This window comes from Telmatherina bonti, assembly GCF_933228915.1.
Source record: "Telmatherina bonti genome assembly, chromosome: 19".
NCBI lineage: Eukaryota > Metazoa > Chordata > Actinopteri > Atheriniformes > Telmatherinidae > Telmatherina > Telmatherina bonti.
The window spans coordinates 20,111,212-20,136,036 of record NC_136617.1 but is presented as its reverse complement, the minus strand read 5'-3'; the positions used below and the strand labels follow the sequence as shown (position 1 = coordinate 20,136,036).

The 24,825-nt window shown below is 38.5% G+C and overlaps 5 protein-coding genes across 6 annotated transcripts in view; 2 read left to right on the top strand and 3 right to left on the bottom strand.

Moving 5' to 3' along the window:
• Positions 1-5,701: 5,701 nt before the first annotated feature.
• tdp2b (tyrosyl-DNA phosphodiesterase 2b) lies at positions 5,702-9,025 on the bottom strand. The gene is made up of 7 exons (XM_079258354.1): positions 8,801-9,025; positions 8,452-8,573; positions 8,165-8,314; positions 7,936-8,027; positions 7,202-7,320; positions 6,950-7,120; positions 5,702-6,850 (listed from the first exon to the last, which is right to left on the bottom strand). The coding sequence occupies exons 1-7, from the start codon at positions 8,945-8,947 to the stop codon at positions 6,569-6,571; spliced, it is 1,083 nt and encodes a 360-aa protein (XP_079114480.1). The 5' UTR covers positions 8,948-9,025; the 3' UTR covers positions 5,702-6,568.
• Positions 9,026-9,434: 409 nt separating this feature from the next.
• On the top strand, positions 9,435-10,624 carry acot13 (acyl-CoA thioesterase 13). Of its 2 annotated transcripts, none has more exons than XM_079259133.1 (3): positions 9,435-9,568; positions 9,678-9,862; positions 10,273-10,624. In XM_079259133.1, exons 1-3 carry the CDS (start codon positions 9,485-9,487, stop codon positions 10,430-10,432), a joined length of 429 nt encoding a protein of 142 aa, XP_079115259.1. In that variant the 5' UTR covers positions 9,435-9,484; the 3' UTR covers positions 10,433-10,624. The 2 variants fall into 2 exon arrangements, with proteins under 2 accessions (XP_079115259.1, XP_079115258.1); XM_079259132.1 differs by having other exon boundaries at positions 9,448-9,568; positions 9,648-9,862.
• Positions 10,625-10,628: 4 nt separating this feature from the next.
• On the bottom strand, positions 10,629-13,473 carry cUnh6orf62 (chromosome Un C6orf62 homolog). Its single transcript, XM_079259131.1, has 5 exons — positions 13,323-13,473; positions 13,028-13,204; positions 12,811-12,936; positions 12,151-12,285; positions 10,629-12,047 (listed from the first exon to the last, which is right to left on the bottom strand). Exons 1-5 carry the CDS (start codon positions 13,449-13,451, stop codon positions 11,922-11,924), a joined length of 693 nt encoding a protein of 230 aa, XP_079115257.1. The 5' UTR covers positions 13,452-13,473; the 3' UTR covers positions 10,629-11,921.
• A 793-nt stretch (positions 13,474-14,266) lies between these two features.
• On the top strand, positions 14,267-17,901 carry gmnn (geminin DNA replication inhibitor). The gene is made up of 7 exons (XM_079259130.1): positions 14,267-14,333; positions 15,380-15,454; positions 16,173-16,271; positions 16,388-16,547; positions 16,629-16,711; positions 16,959-17,069; positions 17,318-17,901. Exons 2-7 carry the CDS (start codon positions 15,398-15,400, stop codon positions 17,507-17,509), a joined length of 702 nt encoding a protein of 233 aa, XP_079115256.1. The 5' UTR covers positions 14,267-14,333; positions 15,380-15,397; the 3' UTR covers positions 17,510-17,901.
• Positions 17,902-18,644: 743 nt separating this feature from the next.
• ripor2 (RHO family interacting cell polarization regulator 2) overlaps positions 18,645-24,825 on the bottom strand; it is a 46,502-nt gene continuing 40,321 nt past the window's right edge. The window contains exons 17-22 of the mRNA XM_079258246.1: positions 23,730-23,879; positions 22,553-22,726; positions 22,188-22,390; positions 22,001-22,084; positions 21,784-21,874; positions 18,645-20,930 (exon numbers count right to left, since the gene is read on the bottom strand). Of these exons, the coding sequence (XP_079114372.1) occupies positions 20,830-20,930; positions 21,784-21,874; positions 22,001-22,084; positions 22,188-22,390; positions 22,553-22,726; positions 23,730-23,879 (803 nt within the window). The 3' untranslated portion in view covers positions 18,645-20,829. The remainder of the gene's footprint in view (positions 20,931-21,783; positions 21,875-22,000; positions 22,085-22,187; positions 22,391-22,552; positions 22,727-23,729; positions 23,880-24,825) is intronic.

Sequence of the window (24,825 nt, the reverse complement as noted above, 5' to 3'; positions counted from 1 at the left end):
ATCTGGAGCTTTCTGGAGAACCAAGGAATTGATTTTCCATATGTGTCAAAGGAATGCCAACCTATGCACCTTTATTTCAAACGCTGTTTTTGTTTTATATCTAGTGATTACATTTGTCTACTTCCAGTGCTCATTTACAATATTTAAAAACTAAGGGCATTATTAGTACTTTTGAATGATTTGCCTATTTAGTCCACTTAATTTTTTTAAGTGTCTTATTTTTGGACTATAAAAAGAGGAAGATAAGTTCTAAGAGAGCACGAATGGCTTCTCCGATCATGTAATTTCTGCTGGCTTGTGGCGACATCAGCTGAATTGGTTGTGTGTCTGGACATCACTTTGTGTATATTTAAAAGCAGCTGGAAGAAGAGTCGGTTTCTTATCAGGAAACTCAGGAATGTTTCTGCCAGGAAATGCAGCGTGTTCTGCTGGAAAGTAACATACCCTGATAAATCTTCAGTTAATTTTTTGTCTTATTTCACATTTTTTTGTTTGAAATTTTTATAATATTGCTGTGAAACTATATGCATAAAGGATCATTACATAGTTTTACTTTGAATTTGACAATTCAGTGCAATACACCTTGAAGTGATAATGAAAGGAGGCATGAATGTCATATTCAGGCTGCAACCAAACTTATAAGAAATGCTCTTAAGCATACTAAATTTCACAAACCTAAGTCAGTGTTTTCTTTAGGTTGTACTTATAGATCAGTAAACTAGCTTGAGAAGGAGAGACTTTATTTTTTATGTGCCATAAATAAATTCAATAATGTTTTACTACTTTGATGCTGAGGATAGCAAAATCCTCAGCATCAAAGAAATGTATTTAAAGTTTAATACAACAATTTTCTCTTGCTCTAGATGTTTTTTGCACGGTCAAACATACTAATATGATTTCCATATGGATGAGTAGTTTTAGGAATGGGGCTTTGTTGGTAAAAGTTGAAATAGATGTGTCTCTGAAGCTGACAATCAAACCTAACATGGATGTTACATGATGAATGTGATACTGCGCTTTCTTTTTACATTTATTGTAATGCTGCTCCTCAGACAAAGTCTGATTGAGTAATAATAAGGGCTCCTATATCTTAAATATCCATCTCTATATCCTCCATGATCCTGTTTTGTAATGCTGGCAGAACTTTTTTGCTTTCCGATTATAGTTTTTGTACAGACTGTTTTTCTCTAAAGGTCAGAATAAATGTTTGTCCAGACACATTCCATGCTGTCAGCGTTCGGACAAGCTGTTAGCTTTCATGCTAAGTGTAAGTTTAAGGGCCCCATCCTGTTTAAAATTAGCAATAATGTTTGACAAGAAAAGCAAAAAAAAAACAAAAAAAAAAACTGAGATCTTTAGCCAAGTGTTTTTCAGCCCCCTTGTTGAAGATCTGTTAAAAAAAAAAAAAAAAAGGAAAATGAATTTGAGGTATTTGTCCATCTGTATTTCACTGTAAAATTGTCATCATTCCTAGGTTTGTGTTAGAGTATTCAACCTGCCTTTTACCTCCTGCTGCCTCTGATGGAAATTTCAGCCCTGCCTATGATGTGACTGACACTTTGCAAGACAAATGTGATGATGTGCTGAAAGCAGCTTTCTTTGTTTTGTAGCACTTTGGAGAGTCTCTGGATGTAAAAAAACAAACAAACAAAGAAAACATTACAGATCCAATTTGTCCCTAATTCAGCATCAGACTGAAACGCTCCCAGTTTGAGTCTAACTAAAAATGTATCCATGGATGAGGATTTTTACAGCTGCTAGACTCCCAAAAATCTATTTTTCCACGCTTTACAATCTTTTGAAAGTATGGAAAGAATTTTTTTTATTGAAACATGTTTTTAATGGCACTTTACAGAGTTGCCCCCCTCCCTCACACACACACACACACACACACACACACACACACACACACACACACACACACACACCATGTTTAATGCAAAAATTAAACACACAGAACTTGATTGGCCATTTTATACACATATTTTCGCCACTCAACTGGAATTTAAATATTGAGGGAAAGTTGATGATTTACACTAAAGGCTTTGGTTCTTCGTAGATGGGCTCTACTTAACTTTAGATATAGTTATGCAACAACTGATTCCTGAGGGAAGTATGTTTCATAGACACCTACAAAGGACCTGAACCTGGTTTGTGACTGCACGCCTGAAAGAAGGGCAGTGTGATTAATGGGTCAACTCAAGGTTCATGTTCAGTGCTATGAAACATAATACTTCCCCATCTGTATCAAGTGCATTACACATATACTGTATTTTGTAATACAGAGAATTTTACAGTGTATAAATATTATTTATCACTGTACGATGCTTGTTCAGTGTTATTTATGAAGGAGGAATAAATTGTTAGAATTTGTTACATCTCGCCCAAATTTTATTGAACTGTCAATAATCTACTGAATTCTGCCTTACAGTTTTGGCAAATCAAAAACTAGATTTGTTTTGCTTTCTGGAATCCAGTTAGTTGTTTTGGTTTTTTTGGGGTTTTTTTTGTCTAGTGTTGTGTATGTGTGAGTGTATGTGTGTTTCTTTTTTAACCTCAGGGCCACAATACAGTTTTCAGCAAGCTTATAAACATGACTTGGCTTCATGTCTGACCCTCTGAGATGGTGAAAATGTTCTTGCTCAGAAGGATTTCTCCTTATCTTGCAAACCTCAAAATAACTGTCAGTACTCAAATATTCAGCAGCAGTACAGTAAAGCTAGAAATAATACTGGCTTCTGGGGCAGTTTGTCGCAGTGATTATAAAGTGAGGCGGTGATGGATGCAGTTGTGGAGCTGTAGATTGGAGCACCACTTAAGCTTGCCCTTGTCTTGCTTTTGACAAGCTATCTGCATAGAGGGAGGTGAGTGTTTGTGTGTTTTCAAATAGAGTGTTCTTTTAAACACACAATTAGAGACTAGAAAAACAGCTCACAACCATCCGCTTTAATCCTCAATTCAACAAAAATACAACAGTCCTGACAGATCTCAGCCGAAGTTTATCAAATACACAGAAACAGATCTATTTTACTGCTCTGTCTGTCTCAAGGAGCAGTGGCACAGACTTTGTGTTACTCTTCACCACGAGCTACTGACTTTTTCCAGACATGGGTCAGATATGTGTCAGATCCATCATCATTCAGCCTCACCTCAAAGAACAGACCTCATCCCAGAGTCTCCCCAGCAGCACATAGATATGTCTGCACAAACCAAGAACATTCATTCTGACGGGCCTCAAATGAAAGCCATAGCTCACACTGCAGGCTATGCTCCTAAAATACATCTGTGAGGCTGATGGTGCTCGATGACACAGAGAGGGAAATTCTAAAAGAAGCCAAACGGGCCGAGTGAGATTATCTTGGAGTACGTCCATGCAGCCTTCCATTGGGAAACTTATGGTGCGGATGTTTATGGAAGCAGGAAGGAGATGCTGATGGGCTGCAGGCTGAAGCATCTTGCTCCAGGCAGTGGGTTACATCACATCACCACTGTCTTAGCTCAGACAGCTGTTGCCTCCATCTGTGCCCTGCATGACCCTCTCCTTATTTCTGCGCGGCAAAGTGACACTGCAATGAGAATCAGTTTTACTCTGATTTCTGACAAATCTGCTTGAACAGGCTGCAGGGTTCTGTGATTATTGTTTTCTTTCATCCATTGATAATCCTCCTAATCCCATACTTGTATCCAAACAAAGTGCAATAATCACGTACTGAAATGAAAAAATGAAAATGCATTCAAATTGAAAGTAAGGAAACTATAGAAAAAACATTAGTCAGACATTATTAGAGGGGTAAAAGTCACATGTAAGAATTCGATCTTTTACCAGTAATATCATTGTGACAAATAACAAAACTTAACACTACTCTGGTCCCCATTGTCCATACTGCTTTTTTATTTTAAATTACATTTTTATGCTGCCTCATTAATTCAGATATGAAACATTGGAACCTTTGAGAAAGATAAGTGTGACCAAATATATTGATGTTTCAGTAGTAGCATCACGATGGAAATAAAAGAGCCAGTATCTGGAGACAAATCTGAAAACTGCTTACTCTTAAAGTATGCACACGTGTTTTATGGTTCAGAGGAACTTTGGACAGATTTGATCCAAGTGTCTTTGCCAGTCATAAACCAAGTAGACAGATGAGAAAGAAAGATGATGAGTCCTGCTTTCAGGAGAGTCACATCTGTATGTCCTCTCTTACAGTCAGCTCTTCACTGTGAGTGGTAGCAGGTGAAAAAAACAACAACTGAAACAACATAAGAGCACACTCATAAATTCATTCAGCACTGAGATGTGAGGATGTCTTGACAGTTTTTTGGCAGAGACTGGATGTCATTTGGGGAGAGCTCAGACTCACCAAGAGGGTTCAGATGTAGACTCTGCTGAAGCTTTGTCAATCTAAGTGACGTTTATTAAATTAAATAGGTTTATTATACATTAAGAATTTTACAGATTTCATGGACGGTACTTTAACTCTCAGAATTGTGCCACAACAGGCTGAATCATCAACAGTTCTGAAAGGGGACCATTGTTGATAGTATTAATTGCAGTTAAGCAATTGTTTAACCATTGGAGAGAACCGTAGGCTCGCAAGCATCGTGCTATCTATTGGTAAAAATTTAATATAACATGACAAAAATCACTTTACACTCATCTGTCAAAAAAATATAAAGCAATAGATGATATTATCCTTCAGGCTTGTCCCTCGGAAGTTGTCAGTACAACAAATCATCACACAGGTGAATTGGCATGTTTAATGCCAATGCCTTTCCTGACATAAACATAGGGGAGCAGGAACTGAACCGCAGACCATCAGGTCACAAGACCATAGAGCTGCTTTTCAGCAGCTCTATGGAAGAACTTTATCAAAGTAAATCCAAGACAGAATTAATTTCTTTGGTGGCTTTTTGTTGTATTTTTCTATGTGTAATGCTTATTGAGTGCTATTAACGCAACTATAAAACAAGGCACACACACTGCGGTCAAGTCACACAGATAATGTTGCAGAGGAGCAAATTTGATGGAACATGTTCATTTTCACAAAAAAAAAAACAAAAAAAAAAAACAAACAAAAAAAAACCCCAACAGTTTTTAACATCTTGTTGCCAAAAGTGCAAAATATGTATTATTTTTTAAACATCAACAACAGGATAAGCGGCTGAAAATGGATAGATGGATGGAACTCATAATCACACGAGAACTAACATTTAACTAATTGATATCGTCTCTACACTGAATGGACTGTAGCTATTGCCAGAATTTTTTCTGATTACAAAATTATATGTGATCTTATAATAGCTCAGTTAATTTAATTGCACTCTAATATTGAATGTTTAATGCTTTATACTTAATGTTGATAAAGTTGCAAATGAACTTTATACTGCCCTCTAGTGGTAAAAAGCCAATATTGCATGAACCAATGTACCCCGGGTTCTCAGTACAAAATACAAAATTGTTCAGTCTTATTCCCTTTATATGCAGTCTATGGTCATATTACTAATGTGAATTAGCATAACTGTTGTAATCTGTTATGCTCATGTCTCTGTGACCAAACCCCCCTGTCACAGATCAGTCCTAAACATCTACTCATTTCTTCATGTTGTTTGGAAATAGGTGCAGATAAAAACTAGCTTAAATGTTTGCAAATCATAACCCTTTATCTTATGTGATTATCCTTCTAGTAGTCGTGATGAATAATTGTCCAGACTTTTTGACTTCCCAGAGCTCTTCCAAGGATGTCTGCTGCCTTTTTTTTAAAAATTCAATTCTCTGTCCAAATGACCCTACACTACTATTTGTGTGGTTCAGACTAAATTATTTTAAGGAAAATTTGCACACCACGCCAAAATTAAAATTTAAGTTTTTAGCAAACAGAAATTTAGAAGTCAAGTTGTTTGTGCAAAAATGCTATTTAATACCTGTTAAAATGTTATATTTGAAAAAGGTTTCCCAGGTGGAAAAAAAGAAAAGAAATTATGTCTATCTGAATGTTAGTTTATAAACAGCCAAAACTGAACAGCATTCAGAAAGTCTAGAAAATTATTACTACAAATCAAAATATTTTAAATGATTGCAAGGGGGACTGACTCACATAAACAAGATATTAAGAAATTAAATGGGATTCAAGACTTTTGTACAGTACTGAATATATATGGGCACAGCTGGAAGATGGCAGAGCAATATAATTTCCTGAAAGTCCATAAAATCTTTGAAGTTACAACTTTTAGGTCATGATAAATAACTAGTCTTTCAATAAATAAAGTTGGATTATTAAACATCAATAAACTTGATCTGCTGTAGAAAATCATGTAGACTGATGGTGTGGCAGTGATACTTTTAGCATTTCAAACTCTGGTTCCAAAACAGTGCGAACTTTATTTATTCTTGTGTAATTTCAACATTTTAATTGGAAAATAAAATAAACAAAAAACATGATTAAACTAATTAAAAATCCGGAGATAATGTTTAAAGTCAGTGTCTTACATGGAGAGGTTTGAGGCTCAAACTCTGCTCTGAGGCTGTAAAACACAAATCAGATCTGAAATGACTTAGTTTGGTTTGTTTCTATCCAGCAATGAAGCTACAGTAGATTCCCCAGTGATCACTGGTGTAGCGGCCACAGTCCAGTTTCTCAAGCCCCACCAAGGCCATATGATCAGGGGCCAGACGTGGGACTCCTTCCTTGGTAGCTGGGCGGAAGTAAATGCGGTCAAAGCGGCAGCGGCTGACAAAGGGAACCGTCTTGTTGTTGTTGGCTTTGGTATCCCATGTGTAGCGGCAGTGCTCCTGCTTGCCCAGTCGCTCCCACACGTCACAGACACTGGTCGGCAGACCAACTTTAGCCACCTGACAGTGAGCCCAAAGCAAAAATTAAAGAGTAAATTTTAGAGTATGTTTGGACACAAGTCTGCCTGCTGAATCTAACTGGAAAGACCACTGACTGACCTCAGTGTCCCTCAAGTTTGTGTCCCCTCCAAACAGGATGGTGACATCATCAGGAGCATCTTTCATTTTCTGCATCACCACCCGCAGCTGTTTCATCCGCTCTTCTGCATGGCCCTTGCAGCTCTCAAGGTGAGATGTCATCAAGCACAGCTTCTGACCCTTAAAAGTCACCTGAATTAAATGGAGAGACGCACTTCTGTTAATGTCGTCTTACTGATGTTGAGCAAAGGTAATAAATGATGGCACACCAACCTGAGCTACAAGGAGATTTCTCATCATCTGTGTGGTGGGGTAAGCTATTATCTCACTTTCCAAGAATTTTACTCTTGATTTCTTTAGCATCATTCCTGAGAAGTAACCCTCTTCACCACCTGCACAAGTTCAGAGGAAGAAAAGTTTCAACCAGGAGCTCTTAAACAACAACACCCACTAAAAAAAGAAACATTTTTGATGGAAATGATAGTGGTTGACGCGAAGGGTAAAACAAAACCTGGGAAAGCTGAATGAGTTAAGTTGATGCAGGCATAAAAGATCAGCCAAACTGATCAAAGACCGTACATGTTGCTCAAGATCAGACCTTTGACACCAGATTATGCTTTAAGAGTTTTAGTAAGCAGAGACCTACAGACGTTACATGCTAACAGACTTTACCTTCAAGCTAAAACCACACTTTAGAGAACATAAAGTTGCAGGAACATGTCAACAAAGCAGTGAAGCAAAAGAAAATGGGTGTGAGTTCAGACGAATAAGTGAAAATGTCAACATCAGAAGTGTTTTGCATAGCAAACCAGAGACAATACTAACTTGTTCTAACTTCAACAATAGCTTCATTCCTTGCAAGTATGACAGCGAACAAATATTCACATCACCAACACCTTAAAACCAAAGAAGCTGAATGGAGTGCAGTCATTATGCACTCCTGTGTTTTTCATAGTTTAACACATCAGAATATATCAACAGAAAATGGCCTTCAAAATATGCTTTACCTTCAATAATCAGGTAGCTAACAGCCCGCTTCTTTAGATACTGGACATAGGGGGGAATTAGCTCTTGTAGGAACACTACGTCAGGAGTATATCTGTGTAAGAAGAATAAACTTGCAGATGTTAAATGACATATCAACAACATGTGAGCAAACTGTTCAGGAAACAAAGAACAGCTCCTCTCTGTTAAAATGAACTCAAAATATGTGTAACATATTTAGCAGATGCTTACAAGACTAAATAGGAACACAGGCCTCGAGCGCGTTCTGCAAGGTTGTCCGTGTCAAGTCCATCCACATTCCAGGAGACCAGGGACAGCTTCCCATCATCTTCCTCTGATAGTTTCTGAGAGCTGGCAGGACTGTCTCCAGTCAGATCAATGCTGGAAATTTTTCAGGGACAGTTCCTGCGCTTTAATGCGAGTCATTATTGGACTAGTACTTTTATTTGTGTAACCAGTGAACAAGTTAAAGAAAAGCCATCTCATATTAACTTGGACAGTGAAAACCACAGACTCACCACTCTTTTGGAGCTTCATCTTCAACCTTCTGCCTCTTAATTTTGGGACTGCTGTCATTTTCTTGAAAATCTTCTTCAAATACTCTCTCCATGTCTGCCTCAAAGAATGAATTCAGGGCTCTCTGTAAGGAAAGTGACAAAAAGTTACTTATTTGATACTGGACAAAAACTAACCAAGATCTGGCTCGATAACATTTTTATATTCGCTATATAGACATTTATTAGCATTTTACCCACAGACTTAATCAGTAAAACAGGCTGCAGCTGTGTTGAACTGGATTAAGAAAAAGGGGCAGTTTTCCAGAGGTATCCCATTTAGGTCATGTTCCCAGCAAGCAGGTTACTCTACCTCCATATCCCACTCATTTTCAGCCAAGTAGCACTGAGCCACGGCGCTATCAGTTCCCGCTATCGCTGCAAACTCCGCACACTGACGTGTCCTTTCCTCTTCTACATGTGAAACAGAAGGTTTATCCGAGTCCGATGTGGACGCCATTCTCTCTAAGCCCAAATAACGGAGTTATTAGTGATATAATGTAATTAAAGGCGAATATCACTCCATTTTCTCTTTCTTTGCAACTCCCAACCAGGTGTACCATCGAAAAACCTCCGGGTAAATTAGCAAGGTTAGCTCTTTCCTTGCAGCATAAAAATGCCCAAGCTGTCTGAAGCGGTCAGAGTAAAAGGTAAAAGAGTGGTGAAGGTAACAATTATACCTAAAATAGTTTCAATAAGAATATAATTAAAAATAGTTTACATTTAATATATTGATTAAATGCAAAGGAAACAAAATATTCAAATTAATGCAAAATTACCAAACCTGTTAGTAAGTAACTGATAAACACGAGCACTAATAAAGAAATAAATAAATAATAAACTTTTGCTTAACCTTTTAACCAATCTGATACGCAGTAGTTAACAGCTTATATTTATGGTTAACAGACTGTAAGTCATCGGATGATTTATTCAACGGAACAGCTTCCGGTTTGAAACAAACCGAAGTTTGACATTGTCAACATTTTTAGCCGTGAAAATGGGCTCGTTGACTTTAAACACATTAAAACAAATAATGAGGGCTATGGTGGATAACCCAGGTTTCGACAGAGTTTTGAGCAAGGTAAATTTGCGACATTTATTATTTTAACACACCTTTCATTGAAGAGTGTTGGTGTTTAATGTTTAATATGCATATCTAGTGGCTTGTGCGGTGTTGCATTGTTCCCCAGGTGGACCTTTTGTCTGCCAGTCCAGGTAAGGTGGTGTGTGAAATGCGGGTAGAAGAGGAGCACACTAACCGTGGAGGAACGCTGCACGGAGGAATGACAGCCACCCTGGTGGACGTAGTCTCTACCATGGCCATCATGTACACCGAAAGGGGAGCTCCAGGTGTCAGTGTGGACATGAACATAACGTGAGTTCCTGAAAATCCTCCGTCATTCAGTTATACAGTTCAGTCTAAATTTATTCTAAATTTATTATTTGTCCAAATAAAGAATTCAATGTGATGAAACCAAGTGCCTAAAATCTATCGTGGAGCATGTATTTCAGTCATGATTGTACTTATATTTATGCAGCAATTGACAGCAGATGACACATTTTCAGTATCGATTGTCCTAAGATGTGGTCTAATGTAGACATACAAGGCTAAAAGAAACTAATTAAGCTGATGAAGTACAGAAAATGTGTGGTGTGAGCTTGTGTCAAAGGCCAACTGTCACTACTTTTCCTTTTGCCATCTGTCATTCAGTGTCATCTGTCAGATTAAAAAAATAACTTTATAAACTATAGTACAACTAATGTGGGGAAAATGTCATGTTACAGGTACATGAATGCTGCCAAGATGGGTGAGGATGTACTCATCACCGCACAAGTCCTGAAACAAGGAAGAACGCTGGCATTTGCCACTGTAGATCTCACCAGTAAAGCAACAGGAAAGCTCATTGCACAAGGGAGACACACTAAACACCTGGGCAATAGCTAACTGTCTTTCCCCATAAATCACAGATTAACCATGTCCTGATGGGGAAAAGATGAGTATTCAAAGCTTGTTTCTCTCTGTATATACACATTTGTAATTAAATAAAATTGTGTTGGTTGTCCCACTTCCAGATATGACTGGTAACTTAATCTTGAATAGCTATTACACTTTTAAACATTAAAGACAATTTTTACAAAGCTGTCAATTCAGCGCCATCATGGTGCCACTTATTCATGGACATGCAATAAAACAACTGGACAAAGAGTTGTGTTTGCAGAATTTGCATTGTATTGGGATATGATCAGCAGTATTGATTGGAGATCAAACAGAAATAAAACCTAGAAGTTACATGCCTTAACACCTTTTCAACTGAATCAAGGAGCAAAATCATGTCCTATGTACTTCAGTCCTCAATTAGCAAGCCTACAAAATCCGATTTTAATTAGATAAACATGGAAGAAAATTCAGAATTTTAGTTTAATTTAATAGAAATCAGTTAACTTTTAGCAATGTTAGGTATGTTAAACAATTATGTCACCATTTCAGTTGCTCACCAACCCACGTAACCCAAAAAAGAAAGAAAAGCAGAAACATCAGATTTCAGTAGCTTAAATGAATAGTGCATGAGTGGCTTGAATGGTGAAAATAGCCTTCAACATCTAACCAAAATCTCTCAACTTTGTGTACAATGCCTTTCAAGACGCTCAAGATTTTAGCAAAGGCCTGCCTAATATTTTTCAGAAAAATGCAAATGACAAAAACATCTTTTAAAAGTCCAGCAAAATAACTAAGGCGGTTTACAAGAAGCATACATACACCATATGATTTGATATACTGTTCATCTTGTTATCTTTGCTTAAACAGGTGCTTTGACACCTGATCAACCTTTCCTTGGTCAAAAGACTGTTTAAAGTGGTTTTAGAAACCATGGTGACATTACAAACAAGCTTTAACAATCCTTTCTTATGACAACAAGGATTTTAAACACGTCCATCTGAGAACCACCGTGAAGACCTGTGTATTGCTTGTTCCTGTTTTGATGCAACATAAAGAGTTCCTTCAATGACCGGTGCTGTTGACAATGTAGCTCCCAAGAGAACAACCAACCACTCAAAATCAATGTTCGTGCAGGTTCAAATGGAAAACAAAAAAAAAAACAAAAAAAAAAACATGGGTGAGCAAGGAGGAGGGGGATGAAGAGGATGCAAAATTTAAAAGAAAAAAGAAAAAAAAAAAACAATCCAAAAATGGCAGAGGAAGCTGAAGAAATACTGAAAATGAGGGGTTGGGGGGAAGAAAAAAAAAGGGTGGGAACTGAATCAGCTTCAGGTCAGGGAAAGGAGAGCAAATGGGGAACAAAAAAGGAAATCCAAGCATGAGTTCAAATCTTCTAAAGGGAAAAGGAGGAGATGAGTACATAAATTTGCTTCTGAAGGCTTAGGCAGGAGGGAGGGGAAAGGCTTGTCTCTGTAGCTGAGTGGAGCAAGAAGCCTTAATCAGGCAAGTAAGGGCGGAGGTGATCCTCGATGTCTCCCACACCCCAGCAGGTCAGCTGGTCCTGGGGCAAGTACAGGCAGAGGCTGCACAACTTGAAAACTGTGGCCTTAGTTTTAGGAGTCTAAAAAGTAAAAAAAAAAAAAAAGTTGGAGAAAATTGTATTGGCTACATCGTCTGAATTTTCATTTTTTCAAAACTGTTAAAATTTCTGTGGACTTGCTTACCTGCAAGTGCTGTCTATCCATGAAGAGAAATACAGACTGAGTTGGGTTGTTCATGACCATTCCAGCCTTGTCTTTACGACCCAAAGCATGCAAGCACTGCTTCTCATAGTCTCCATGATGAAACTCAAACTTGGCCTGAGCATACCAGAAAAGATTTGTTATAAGCAAGACTGGAGCTTCAGAAACATTTTATTTACATCCTGTTCTTAAGATGCAAGAAAAACAACATGTAAATGTGTGGAAGAGGGTTATTTTCACTGAAAGGAAAATGGTGGAAATAAGTAAATGTAGTTTTTGTTATTCCCCATCGACTGCTTTGTGTATATATTTATGCATTTATATTCAGTTAAAGAGACAGAAGCTAGGGGATGGAGTGCAAAATAGGATGGGGGAAGAGAGATTATGATCTTCTGTGTGTTTTTAAACTTGTTAGGTTATATAATTGGGCCTATGAAGATTTATTTTTAATGTTCCAAAATAGTTTTATTTTAAATTAAGCTTGAATCTTACTTAAGATCCAGTTTCAGCTAAACTATCTTCCCCAAATTATATGTATGTTAATTAAAAAAAAAAAACCAAAACAGTTACGTTTAAGTCAAAGTAACAACAGGCATTAAACGTTATACACCCGTATGATCTTGCGATATGCTAAGCTCTGACCTGAACAGGCCTAAAGGGTTCATCATCTGCCCCCTTCCATCTGGAGAACAGCAGACATACAATCTTCTCGATATCATTGCGTGGCCAAAGGATAAAATCCATTTCTTGCGTGCAGCCTATCACATCCTATGACGGAAAAAAAAGAGGGAGACATGAATCTATTAAAAAAGAACAGGGTTTCCCTTTAAATCAATCTGTCTTGGGATGGCTGTCTTACCCTTCGCATTGACTGGTATCTGGGTGCGTGTAGTTGCACAACATCTTTTTGCAGGAGTTCTATTGAACTCTCAAGAGAGTAGCTGGAATCTCGTACACCTCGTAGGATGTTTTCTTCATAGTTGTTTGTCATCACAGGCAACACTTCAGCTACCTCAAAAAGTGCTGACTTCTTCTTCTGTAAAGACAGAAAAAGGACAAGATCACCCTTTTGTCATAGTCATACAGAGAAGAACATTTTAACATCACAAATGACCATGAAAACATAAATTCAAATCTATTTTGTACTGACAAACCTTTTCCTTGAAAACAAAGGCTATATAAATCTTGAAGTCAAACTGATCAGCCAAAGATTCCCTCTTCTTCCGAAGTTGAGCTCGAAGTCGATTTCTTGTTTGGTTTCTTCGTGAAGTTGGGTCCCCCATGGTTAGATTTTGATGGTCGTCTTTTCCGCTTGTGCAGTGTATTTTTGTGACAAGCTCTGGTGTTTAATACGTTTGATAAAGGATGGAGCTACTACCCTTTTCAGAAACAACGCATCAAAACTCTAAGCTAGATCTCTTACACACTATGAACTGAAGAAAAAAAAAATGCAACGCAACTATGTCATTTCACTTTTTTAAAGGGCAGCCTTGACTAGGGAATGATCAAAGGGCTAAGACTACATCTCCTTAACACCTGATCAGAAATCCATGTTTTAAGACATGATTTTCAAGGCAAATGAGCTTTTTTTTTTTTTTTTTCCAAACAAGCTGCAACTGACAGAGGGAAACAAGAGATTTAGATAATACAGCAAATCAAATTGTACTTTAAATTTTTTTTCTGTGAATATCACTGAAACTAACAGAAGCGGATTGTACTACAAATAACCCATACCAATCATTTTTGCTAGTGAGATCGTGGACTATAGCAAGCTGACAAATTGGGTCATTCACAGTCCCTTATCCATAGCGGTCGTTTTGTTCGTTTCTCTGTAGAGACTGCGTTATGTGTGTGTTACAGACGGTGTTGGGATACAAACGAACATGGCAGGTAAATACAGATGCCGGGAGATATTGGCACCGGGTAACATTGAAGACTACTGCGAAAGTAATTTGACATTTCCTCGACTTTTGCGGTCACTCATTTGGCCCAAGGCCCGCGGTGCTGCCACAGCTGATAGTCATGATGTGGGCGTATTTTTAGCACACTAGCTAAGGTGAGCTAGCAGGCTAATCTAGGCATTCACTTCCAACACTAACTAGTAGTGAACCGACGATAAAGCTACATCTTATCTGACAGATTGGCTTAATTGAGGCCTATATGAGGTAAGTCATCTTTCGACGCGTTTACATTTTCTCGCTAGGTTCAATGTGACTGCCAGTGTTGTTAGGAAGAGTCGAGAGACCAGAAGGATTCACCGACTATTTCTGGTTGTGCTCAGCATTTTAGCTCGATGCTATTTGCTTCAGTCGGATCATCTCAACTTCTTTTTCGTCAAAATCCACCAGGAGATCAGTGGTCAACCCACATATAACGCTAAATGGCTAAACAAACGTTATCTTAACAAAATCTCCCTCTTTCACGCCTGAAGTTTCGAGGTGTTAGCTTGTTCTTTCTCTTTTCTTCAGTCGTCACAACCTCCGGCTCGCCCTGCCGCATGCCATGTCAAGATAAATCGATAATCCAGATTAAATCATCCGTTCTTTCAGGCGACACGTGGCATGTTCTGTCTCCCGGTGGGCCCATATTTAATAACGTGTCGTCCGACGCTTTCCCGTTTGGTTTCTTTGTGTGTTTGAGGCAGCTATTAACAGCATACAAGCTCGACGGTCGACAACCTCCCCCAAAATGGCTGCGCAGTCAGCTACAACGATGTCACGTGTGTTGGCATGTGACTGCAACATGCGGAATCTTCGACGTGATTGGCGGTGTTACCACGTGACTAGGCACACGTATTTAACTCCGTGGCGCGAGAATATTGAAACGAAAACAGCGGATAAATAACCTGTTTTGGTGTGTTGGCACGACGGTAAGATAGTTTTATTTTATCGAGATTTCAGTCGCAAGAGTCACTTAATAACTTGTACAATTTTGCCGTATTAAAATGTTAGGTAGATACAATTCTGTAATAGTTCTTTGAAACGCTTTGCCATTAACTAGCGTTACGAGGCTAACTGCATTACGTTTAGCTTAATGCTATATTAGCTGGTGTGCTCTAGTTGTTACTCTTGTACGCTAGTATTCGGGTTTCTATCCGAATGTTTATAATTACGTCTGTTAGCCATTAACGACGTGTTAAGTGTGTCGTATTTTGTTTCTGGCTTCAAATGTGTTTCGTGTTTAACTCGTTGACTTTCTTATATCAACCCAGCAGATTTCTTGAACGAGAATGAATTTCAGTGGGAAGGTAAAGCAGAACCACCAGGCGTCCAATGAGAATATAAAGGTATGAATTTAATGGAATGTGGTTAAAAATATTTTGAAGTAAGTTTCCATAAAATACGTTTTGGGTATTTTATATTTTCGTTTTTTTGATAACAGATCTTTAAAGTGATGTAATTTAAGTTTACTTGAATGTTTCTAGGTTAAACTAATATGCAGTCTGTACTCATTTTTATAATTGCCAAATGAAATCGCGTGTAGCTCTTTTGCAGTGCTATTGGCACATTTTAACTTTTAATATTAGGCTGTGTTGTCTTTGTCTTCAAATTAACAAAGTCAGCGCCCCTTTTAAAGCCATTAACTTGGCTAACATGTTTTTGCAACTTAAAAAACACAAACAGGTCGTGGATTCGGTGGATTGGATTACTTTCTGTATGCATAAAACAGTGTTAAGGTTTTGGTAAACATTCACTGGTCTCTGCTGTCGGCTCTGTGTAAGAAACCATCTCATGGTTGCTTATTGAATCCACGTCTTGCTCTTATTCACACACCTGTTGTCTTATTGTACATAGCAGTATTGTATTAGGTACTTCACTTGTGCCCTTTTCTTAATATGTCAACAGCCGTGTACCTGTGTGGTGGTGCCCCTCAGACCTGTAGAGACTCTTTTAAATAGGAAAATATGTCAAAAGCATCTCATGGTTGACTTCCTTGTTTCTTAACTGACTTCAGGGATTACACTATCTAAATATTTTAAATTAAACTTGTTCGGTCCTTTCCAGAGCTTTTTTCCTCCGCCACAAAAGAAAATGGGACCCCTAAGACAAAGCCTCCAGGTCCTCCAACCCTCGGCAGTCAACACAGACCTGAGGCCTACTCAGGTATATAGGGACTTGATTCTCAAATCTTTTGTTGTATTGACTATTACACTAAAGTTTTTATTTATGATGCTATGCATGTACTACTAGCATAAAGTAATGTCCTTCTCCTCTTATAGACCGGAAAGGGAAAGGTAATTGCCAAGCGGAAACAATGGATACTTGAACAAACCAGAGGTTCAAAAAGGGTGAAGGTGGAGGTCAAAGCCACCCAAACAGAGGATGCTGCTTGTTTACCAGATGACATGTCAAGTGAAGCCTATGAACTTATGGTTAAAGGTATGTTTGTGGTGATCACACACTTTCATTTGTAGAATCACATGGCTTTGTCTTAAACGCGAATTTTTTTATTCTTTGTAGAAACTCCTCCTGCAACATACTGGAAAGAAGTAGCCGAAGAACGCAGAAAGGCCTTGTACAATGTCCTACAGGAGAATGAGATGGTGAGTTAATCACTAAGAATCTGTTAATGGTTACCTGTGTGAGCTGTTCCCACGCTCACTGTTTGACCTTAGTTGGCTCCAGTCTGGTTTGCAGTAAATGTTCACTAAAACCGAACTCCTGAAATTTGGATAGATTGTGCCAGTCTTAACACGTGTTTGTGTGGTGTTGGGTTTTTGTGTATGTTTCAGTATGTTTAAATGTTAACTTATTTTGTCTCTCTCTCTCTCCATCCCCATTTTGAGCTAGTTGCACAAAGACATTGAGGCAAGAGATGAACAGATTAAAAAACTACAAGGGGAAAATGAAGAGCTACAGGAACTGGCACAACATGTACAGTACATGGCGGATATGATTGAGGTAAAAGCCTCGATACTAGCTGGTATTATATGGGGGAGGTATATTTGAAATTTTATTTAGGTTTTGTATAATGCCTAATAGATTTGATTTTTCTTCTGTATGGATTTGTCAGCACAGTTGGAGTGAAGATGCTAAAAATGAACAATGCTTGTGCACGAGTATGATTTTAAAGTTGCAGTAACAGGTGTGCATGAACAGTTAAATAAGAAATTAAATTGATCTTTGTACTTTAACTTTTTTTTCTTCAGAGGCTGACTGGGAAGGGTCCAGACAACCTGGAGGAACTGAGAGACATTGCTCTTGATGTGGAGGATGATGAGGCAGAGCTTGATGAAGTAGCACATCTTGGTGAACAGGAGGAAACCAGCTACCTTAGTGATGCAGAGGCTGAAAAGTCATCAGGCCAGGATCAAGCGGGATCTTCATATGACCAGGACTGACCTGGAACTCATTTTAACCCTAACAAGCCAATATCAAAAGTCTGGAGGCTTGGAATTTTGGGTAATGAAGTGTCACGGGGTGTTTTTATTTTTTACTTTGCTATATTTTTTTCTCCATTAAATATGGGTTCAGCTATTTTCTGAAGGAAGTAAGGTCGCACCCCTTTCTAACTGCATCTGTAAGCAGAGGAATATGTGTTGGCCTAAATATAATTTATTTTAACTGTATGCGAAGAACTTTTTGTTGGGCCCCTGGCGTGTAGGAAGTCATGTGGTCTGACTGCTTAATTCCCCTACAGCCGTGCTATTCAACTTGGTCCCACAAGTGGCCCTCGCGGGACTGATTTGAATAGCCCTGCCCTACAAGTTGTTCTATGGTGGCTGTCATGCATTCTGGTCTACATGGTCTACACTAAGTTTTTCTGCAATAGTTATGGAAAGTAAAATAAACTGTGGAGCAAATTCTTAATTAAACTGGCTTTTTGACTCTCCTAACTTTACTAATTACTTTACCCAGTGCATCAATGGTTAATTTGATCTTTTGTGAAGATCAATGCTACAGTTTAATCTTTTACAAATGGTTTCAAACTCAGGATAAGACTGGCGGCACACTAATATGCCCTTTTAAAGCTTTGCTCCTGCAGATGGCTTAAACGTTGCCTTGAATTTTTAATTTCCTGAAAAGGCACTCACTTGTGCAGAAACTGTAGCGTTTTTTTTTTTCCCCCCCCCCCCCCCAAATGTGAAGCTTAGTCTACTAGACACACAAGGAATTTTTGCTTAAAGTATTTACAATAGCATGTATTTGTAGAATTTTTTTTTTATTTTTAGCAAACTAGTTCCATAGGTCTTTTTACAGCAATTCCAAAAAGATTTTTGCAAATGAAGCTAGGACAGTTTAACATGCATGATTTCACTAACACTCAAGTTTCACTAAATATGTGGGGGGGGGGGGGGAAACCCAGTCATGCAGGATTTCAGTGTACCTGCGAGAATTACATCCTGACTTACATCCCTGATTTGGGAAGGCTGTGACTAAAAGGAATCTACAAGCATCATTTTAATTATGCAAAAATAAACTTTAATGCAATGTTTGAGCAGAGGAAATACTTCTGACCACAACAGAAAAGCAGTATGTAACAGATTGAATCTGTGCTGAAGCTATTGACCACTGTGATGGCGTAAGCTCAGTTTCAGCAAAATGTTTAATTCCACTTGTGCACATTTTGCCAACTTATACTAGATGTTGATTAAGAATTAAACCAATTAACTTAAATGCAAGTTTGTAAAGAAGAAATACACTGAGCGGGTTCATTTAGGTAAGAGGCCAAAATACTACACTGCTATTAACATGATTTATGAAAAAGGAAAGTGTTGCTTCAAATTTAGACCTTGGTTTGGAAAAGGCTGTATAGAAAAGACAATCTTTAGCTTTTAATAACATCTCCACACATTTACAGAATATAATACAAAACAAAAATACTTCTATCAATATGGCTCTTGGATTGTATAATTACAAATAAATGCAACAAGATCCATCTATTGAGGGTTTTTCTTTTTGTGCTTTAACATATGTCTGGGAGTGCTGGAGTAAATGCAGATGTTGTATTAAATACATTCTGGATGAGCCCCTATTAAAAAGTCAACTTTAAAATCAAATGTTCCTTTGGTTACAGTTCTAATGCAAAATCTCAAATGTACTGAGGTCTATATCTCAGATCTTTTCAAAGGGGAAAAAAGAGCATATTTTAAAATTCTCTAAATTCAATTCCTTCAAAATGAACTCCAATTAAAATGAAGCATTAGATATAGTAAAATCAAGAAGGCCTTTTAAAATTAAAGACAATATTTCAAATACTAGACCTGAAAATAGAACACAAATATACAATTAATTTACATAACATTGTCACCTGCCATATTACAGTATGACTCAAAGGTTATTAAAATTACAAGGAGTAAATAAATATTATGTGGGAACATGAGTTTTGTCATTGTGCATTAACACCAGACTCAGTAGTACCTTTACTATGAGAAAAAGCTGGAATTAGATGCCTACCTCGGGCAAATTTTCCCACATACTTACAAAACAGACCTAAGACTGAATGAAAAGCAGAGCACTTCATTCTGCAACTTCTTATCCAGTTAGTACACATGCTGAATGACTCCAGTTAGCCAAACTGTGGCTACATTTGTACTTAGTGCTTGTCTGTGCAGACACCAAGTGCACTTCCATGAATTCCCTAACTGAATTTATTGCCCTTGGCTAGCTCCTGGCCTGCTAGGAAAAAATACATTTACAAAAAGAGTATTTGTGTAAATCTGCCTGCTTGACCACATCAAGGCTCAGGTGGCCAAAGCTGACTACATCGAACAAGCTTCCCATGTCAGCAAGGTGCAAAAGAAACACGTACTAAAAAATTGCACTTGTTAAACTGCAAGCGTGAGACGACCGTTGCAAACTGCTGAGTGAGTCGACCTTGGGCACTGTTACTGACCTGCTTCACCTCTTCACATGAAGACTGTAAACTGCTTTCTAACCTCACTTCCTCCAAGAAGCCATTCTTGTATTATAAACAGCCACAAAAACATCTTTCAACCACGCAAGAATCCCTGAATCTCACATGGAACGTACCAGAAAACATCATTTACAGTTTGAACACAACTGCAAATGTTACAGCAGTTGTGTGACAATAGGCCATATTTACAAGCCGTACAACAGCGCAATTTTCTGAAAGCACCAGAAAACATTTCTAATGCATAAAACACCCATTTTAACATGTTTAAGTGATTATAATACATCACATAACAGCTGACTAACAATCAAGATGATCCTTATTCAGTAAGTGATGCAACTATTGTGTGCATCGAATAGCTTTGTGATGGAGGATGTTTGTAGGGTGAAGATGCATTTATAGATTACCACAGTCTTTGCAGCAGCTTTGGGTCCAGTCAAATTCCAGTTCAACTTCCAGTTTTATTTAACCTGACTGGTCTGGCTGGCTCAGAAAGCAGGGTAAGGAGATGTGCAGGGTGTGTCCAATATTTAAAACGCAAGTACAAGTGTGTAGGAGGAGGGGTACAGGTTGTGTGTGTCTTTGTGGTTAGGACCATTTGTTTGTTGTTACATCCTTCCAAAAGGCAGCTTAAGTGAGAACAGGAATCAGCTGTGGCTGCAGGGTGAAAAACATCTGGCAAGAAAGCAGATTAATAAACAGACCAGCCCTGAGAGGTGTGCGGTTTAATGAAGGTTAAAGTGATCCTCTGAAGACAGGCGGGAATCAACGGGAATCGATCGGTTTTGTTTTAGGTGGCGTGATGGCTCAGAAGGCAGTGGTGACCGCGTTTCCTCGCCGCATTCCCAGACGGATCATTTCCCTTGGAACTGTGTCCAGCTGCTCGTACGCTAGCCGCCCCTCCTCACCTGCAACGGTCATGACAGTTCATTAGAAACGCGGCTTCAAGCTCTGTCCAAATTATGACAAATATCTGAAGTAACAGAAGAATCTCTGCACTGCAATTTCAGCCAGAGTGAAAGAGAGAGAAGAATATCAAAAATCACTGAAAGAGGAGAAAAAAAAACATTTTCTCTTCCAAAGTGTTAAGAGATCTACTGCAGTGTCTATCTGTGACAATAGAAGGTGTATTTGCAGTGGAGAGTTTGTGTGAATGCAGGTGTTGCTTTAAAGGTGTCTGTTAGTCCACTCTTATTTAGCCCCGGTGCGGTTTGGCTGAAATATCAAGGTAACATGACCAAAGACGTACAAATATGCAGAACTTGAGTCTTTGTTTAAAGCTTCCCCTTTTAATCATATAAATTATGTTGCTTTTTAAAGTTGTGCGCAATCAGCTTCATCATTTCCTCACAGAATTATCCTCCTGTACATGTGCGACACAGGACCTCCTGATGCTACTTTTACTTTAGAGATCCCAAAAATCCCTCATTGCATCTATGTAAATGGCTCGCTCAATACCAAGACATCTACTTATTCTCACATGTACCATTGCTTTAAAATCTGTGGCAAAAAATAGAAGAAATCAGAGAAGCGGTTCAGTGAGATTACCTTTTGGTTTTGATATTGGTTTGATGAAAGAATATACCAGCGTAAAGTGCAAAGTGAACCAGGCCCAAATTCTGGTTTACTTTACTGTATACACTGATATTTTCTGTTCAGGACCAAGACATCAGATTACAAGTGTGAACACATCTTTAAAATTTTTAATAAAATGTTGCTAAAGACTATTAAACACTTGATTTCAATGAATGTGCCACTCACCAAATGTAAGCAAGGTTTCTATGGCGACGTGGCGTAGCTCCTCGTCAGCTGAATCACACAGTGCTATCACCGCTCTGATGCTCTCTACTGCCTAGAAACAATTAAGCAAGTCTCTTCAGAACACACAAGAATCTTCCTCTTTTCATCCCATTAATGCACAACAAGCTTGTTGAACTAGAATGACTCAGAGCTGCAGATAATCCGAGTAGACACTGACCTCCAGACAGCTGAGAGCCGAGCAGGCGGCCCTCTGGCTCTGAACTCCAGCCTCTGACAGCGCCTGAGTGTAGCACTCCACTGCCTGCAGACAACACACACACACACAACTTAAGTGGTGCACTAATTGAAATGGCACACATGGTGGCTTTTTCTACTTTTTTTTTTTTTTTTTTAGCTCTGCTGACCCTGGTCCTGAAGTGTCTCTCTGATGCTCCAGAGGCGAGGTAGTCAGCCGCTGCCTTGTTGATCTGAGGGTCCTCGGCAGTGAGCAAAGAGGCCAGAGCCCTCAGGGTGCTGTTTTGAGGCCAGAGTGTTGACAAGGGCACCTTCTCCAGCTCTGCTAGACACTGGGAATAATCCCCACTGCACAGGACCTCTGCAAACACCTCTGTGAATGAAGCAAATGCACTAAATGTTAAACCATCAGTACATGAATCTTTTTTGGGTAATTCTTATCCTGTGAAATGGATGCTGTGTTCCTGTTGGGTGTTTAAGTGACTGAAAAATACCAAAAAATAAGCAAGATTCAAGCTAAATGTCTTTTGCTTACCCTCTCTTGCCAGGTCTAGCAAGTGAGTCTCCATGTCCTGAACTTCATGCTGTAAGATGTAGGTGTGGAACTGAAAAACAGTCAGGACATCCTGGGAGAGCACAGCAGCTGGGGGGGTTTGCGCCTCTGCCAGGTCGCTCCTGTCCACCATCTCACCGACTACCATGCCAATCACTGCAGGGAGGAGAAGAAATCTAAGTAGTTTTCAGCTGACTATGCTCTTTGCATAATAAAGAGACATTTGCTTTAATTCACATTCTACATGTGGATGGTGGGATATTGGTATCTATTGGTGCAGAGTGATAGTAGGACAAAGTGAAACAGGAAATCTTTCTCACATGTTTGAACAATACCACAATACTAAACAGAATCAGAAGCACATCCCTGTTTGAAGCTGGTCTAAGTGGAGGAGACAGACACATCTGTCATGGGTCTTTGCAGAGGAACTATAACAAACTGGGAACCACTGGAGATCAAGACTGAGCACACAAGTAATATGTAACTGAAGCACATGAGGGAAAGATCAGCCAGCATCACAAACTGCTGAGGCCACATTGAGAAGGGACAGCAGACATGTGAGCAGAGGAACTTTAAAAGAACTCTGCATTAATGTTGTTGGATGAACATTTAAAAAGCTTTTTACTGTAGTTTTGTCAGAACAGGAAAAGTTTTAGCATTTCTAGGCAGATGGACAGACTTGGTGTGTAGTAAGTAGTCTGAAGGCCAAAGTTTCTAAGGCAGGCTGGTATTCCTGTTCACCCACACTGAATGAAATAAAACCGGCCAATAAAAAATAGTTTTGTTTTTTGCAAATGATCCCATATAGCTTGAATGTGCTTTATAAAATAGTTTTTCTTACTGTTTGCAGAAAACAAGTGTTAGTCATATTCATCAAGCCTACAGTTACAGCTCTGTATGTAGCCTCTTGCCAACATCAGCTGTTCTGTCTAAGTCTGTTAGTAACTACGATTTATTCTTAGCAACAGCACTGGTGGTGTATTATTTCCCTGTAGGAACATTAATTTGTAAAGAAAATACACAACTAAGGGATTACAGGACCAAAGTCAAAAGGGAATGAAGAATATTAACATGATTTTTGCTCAACATAAAGCTGAATACTTTAGTCTGAAATATGCTTCAATTGCAGGAAAAAGTGGAAAAACAGAGATAAGCTAACCTTGTGGATATCTCTCCTGCAGCACTGTTATGTAGTGTTGGTTCATGTGTTTGAACACACTGTCCAAGGTGGTGTGGAAAAGCCCTGCAGACCCACTGCACTCTGACCAGAGTGTCATCAGCTGGGGGCGCTCTGCCAGGCTTGGGAGAACTGAGGACATGTCACAAAATATGAAGTCAAATGCTATAAATCTTCAAACTAAAAAGTTGCGTGTATGAATAGGATACATACATAAAAGTACAGTATAGTGTTGGGCCACCCTTAAATGTTTGAAGATATTAAAAGGAACAGGTAGCAGTGAATTATTGAAACGTGGAAAATAAAATTAAATACAGTCAAAATGGCAAAAAACAGAGTTGGAATGATTCTAACACATTTGAAAATCCAATTTTTGTTAAGAACACATTTATTGTTTAACACAGTCTGAATGTCCTGAGCCAAACCTTCCTAGAATTTAAGGCATAGTTTTCCAAGTTTCTTTAGGTACATGTCAAGGTCTTTTTGATACTGACTTTTGTTCTGTTCTTCTGATCACTCACTAATTTTCAGCTGGGTTCTTGTGTCGTGTAGCGTACTTCAGTTTGTTTCCTTCCATTCCATAAGAATAACGTCTTAACAGGCATCTTTCATGGAGACCATTTCTAATAAGGATTTAGTGAACTGAAGGATCAGAGGCACATCTCAGTTCCCTTGTCATGTCTTTTTTAGATTTCTTCCTGTTTCTTAAAGACATCCCTTACAGTGACTTTGTGTTCTGTATATTGCTTTTTTCTACCTGCTACAACTCTTTTTTTTTTTTATTTTTGCTTAACTTGACCAGTTTCCTCAGATCTTTTGAGGACAAACTGCACATGCAAAGATGTGCCAAGTTAAGAGCCAAGAGCTTTTAGGGAATTGCCTCTTTGTTTTAACGATAATACCTTATGTAATAATACCTAATGGTATTGTAATAAAGCATTGAATGCCTAAAGAAAACCTCCAGAAAAACTGGAGAACAATTATCAAGGCCACTTTAAAATGGTTAGTTTTTACTCCTTTTAAGCAAAATATAACGGACATGAAGAGTGTTTCAGGAGTTTTCCACAGTGCTGTATAC

Bases quoted from the DNA above. Each gene is read 5' to 3' on its own strand.
- cUnh6orf62 (XM_079259131.1), bottom strand. From the start codon at position 13,451: ATGGGGGACCCAACTTCACGAAGAAACCAAACAAGAAATCGACTTCGA. The intron at 12,286-12,810 runs GTCAGAGCTTAG...TGGTATGCTCAG, and splicing joins AACCCTTTAGGCCTGTTCAG to GCCAAGTTTGAGTTTCATCA. The intron at 12,048-12,150 runs GTAAGCAAGTCC...TTTACTTTTTAG, and splicing joins TGGATAGACAGCACTTGCAG to ACTCCTAAAACTAAGGCCAC.
- acot13 (XM_079259132.1), top strand. From the start codon at position 9,485: ATGGGCTCGTTGACTTTAAACACATTAAAACAAATAATGAGGGCTATG. The intron at 9,569-9,647 runs GTAAATTTGCGA...ATGCATATCTAG, and splicing joins TCGACAGAGTTTTGAGCAAG to TGGCTTGTGCGGTGTTGCAT. The intron at 9,863-10,272 runs GTGAGTTCCTGA...GTCATGTTACAG, and splicing joins AGTGTGGACATGAACATAAC to GTACATGAATGCTGCCAAGA.
- tdp2b (XM_079258354.1), bottom strand. From the start codon at position 8,947: ATGGCGTCCACATCGGACTCGGATAAACCTTCTGTTTCACATGTAGAA. The intron at 8,028-8,164 runs GTAAGCATCTGC...CTTCTTACACAG, and splicing joins CTGTGTTCCTATTTAGTCTT to ATATACTCCTGACGTAGTGT. The intron at 6,851-6,949 runs GTCAGTCAGTGG...GCTCACTGTCAG, and splicing joins CAAACTTGAGGGACACTGAG to GTGGCTAAAGTTGGTCTGCC.
- gmnn (XM_079259130.1), top strand. From the start codon at position 15,398: ATGAATTTCAGTGGGAAGGTAAAGCAGAACCACCAGGCGTCCAATGAG. The intron at 15,455-16,172 runs GTATGAATTTAA...GGTCCTTTCCAG, and splicing joins CGTCCAATGAGAATATAAAG to AGCTTTTTTCCTCCGCCACA. The intron at 16,272-16,387 runs GTATATAGGGAC...CTCCTCTTATAG, and splicing joins CAGACCTGAGGCCTACTCAG to ACCGGAAAGGGAAAGGTAAT.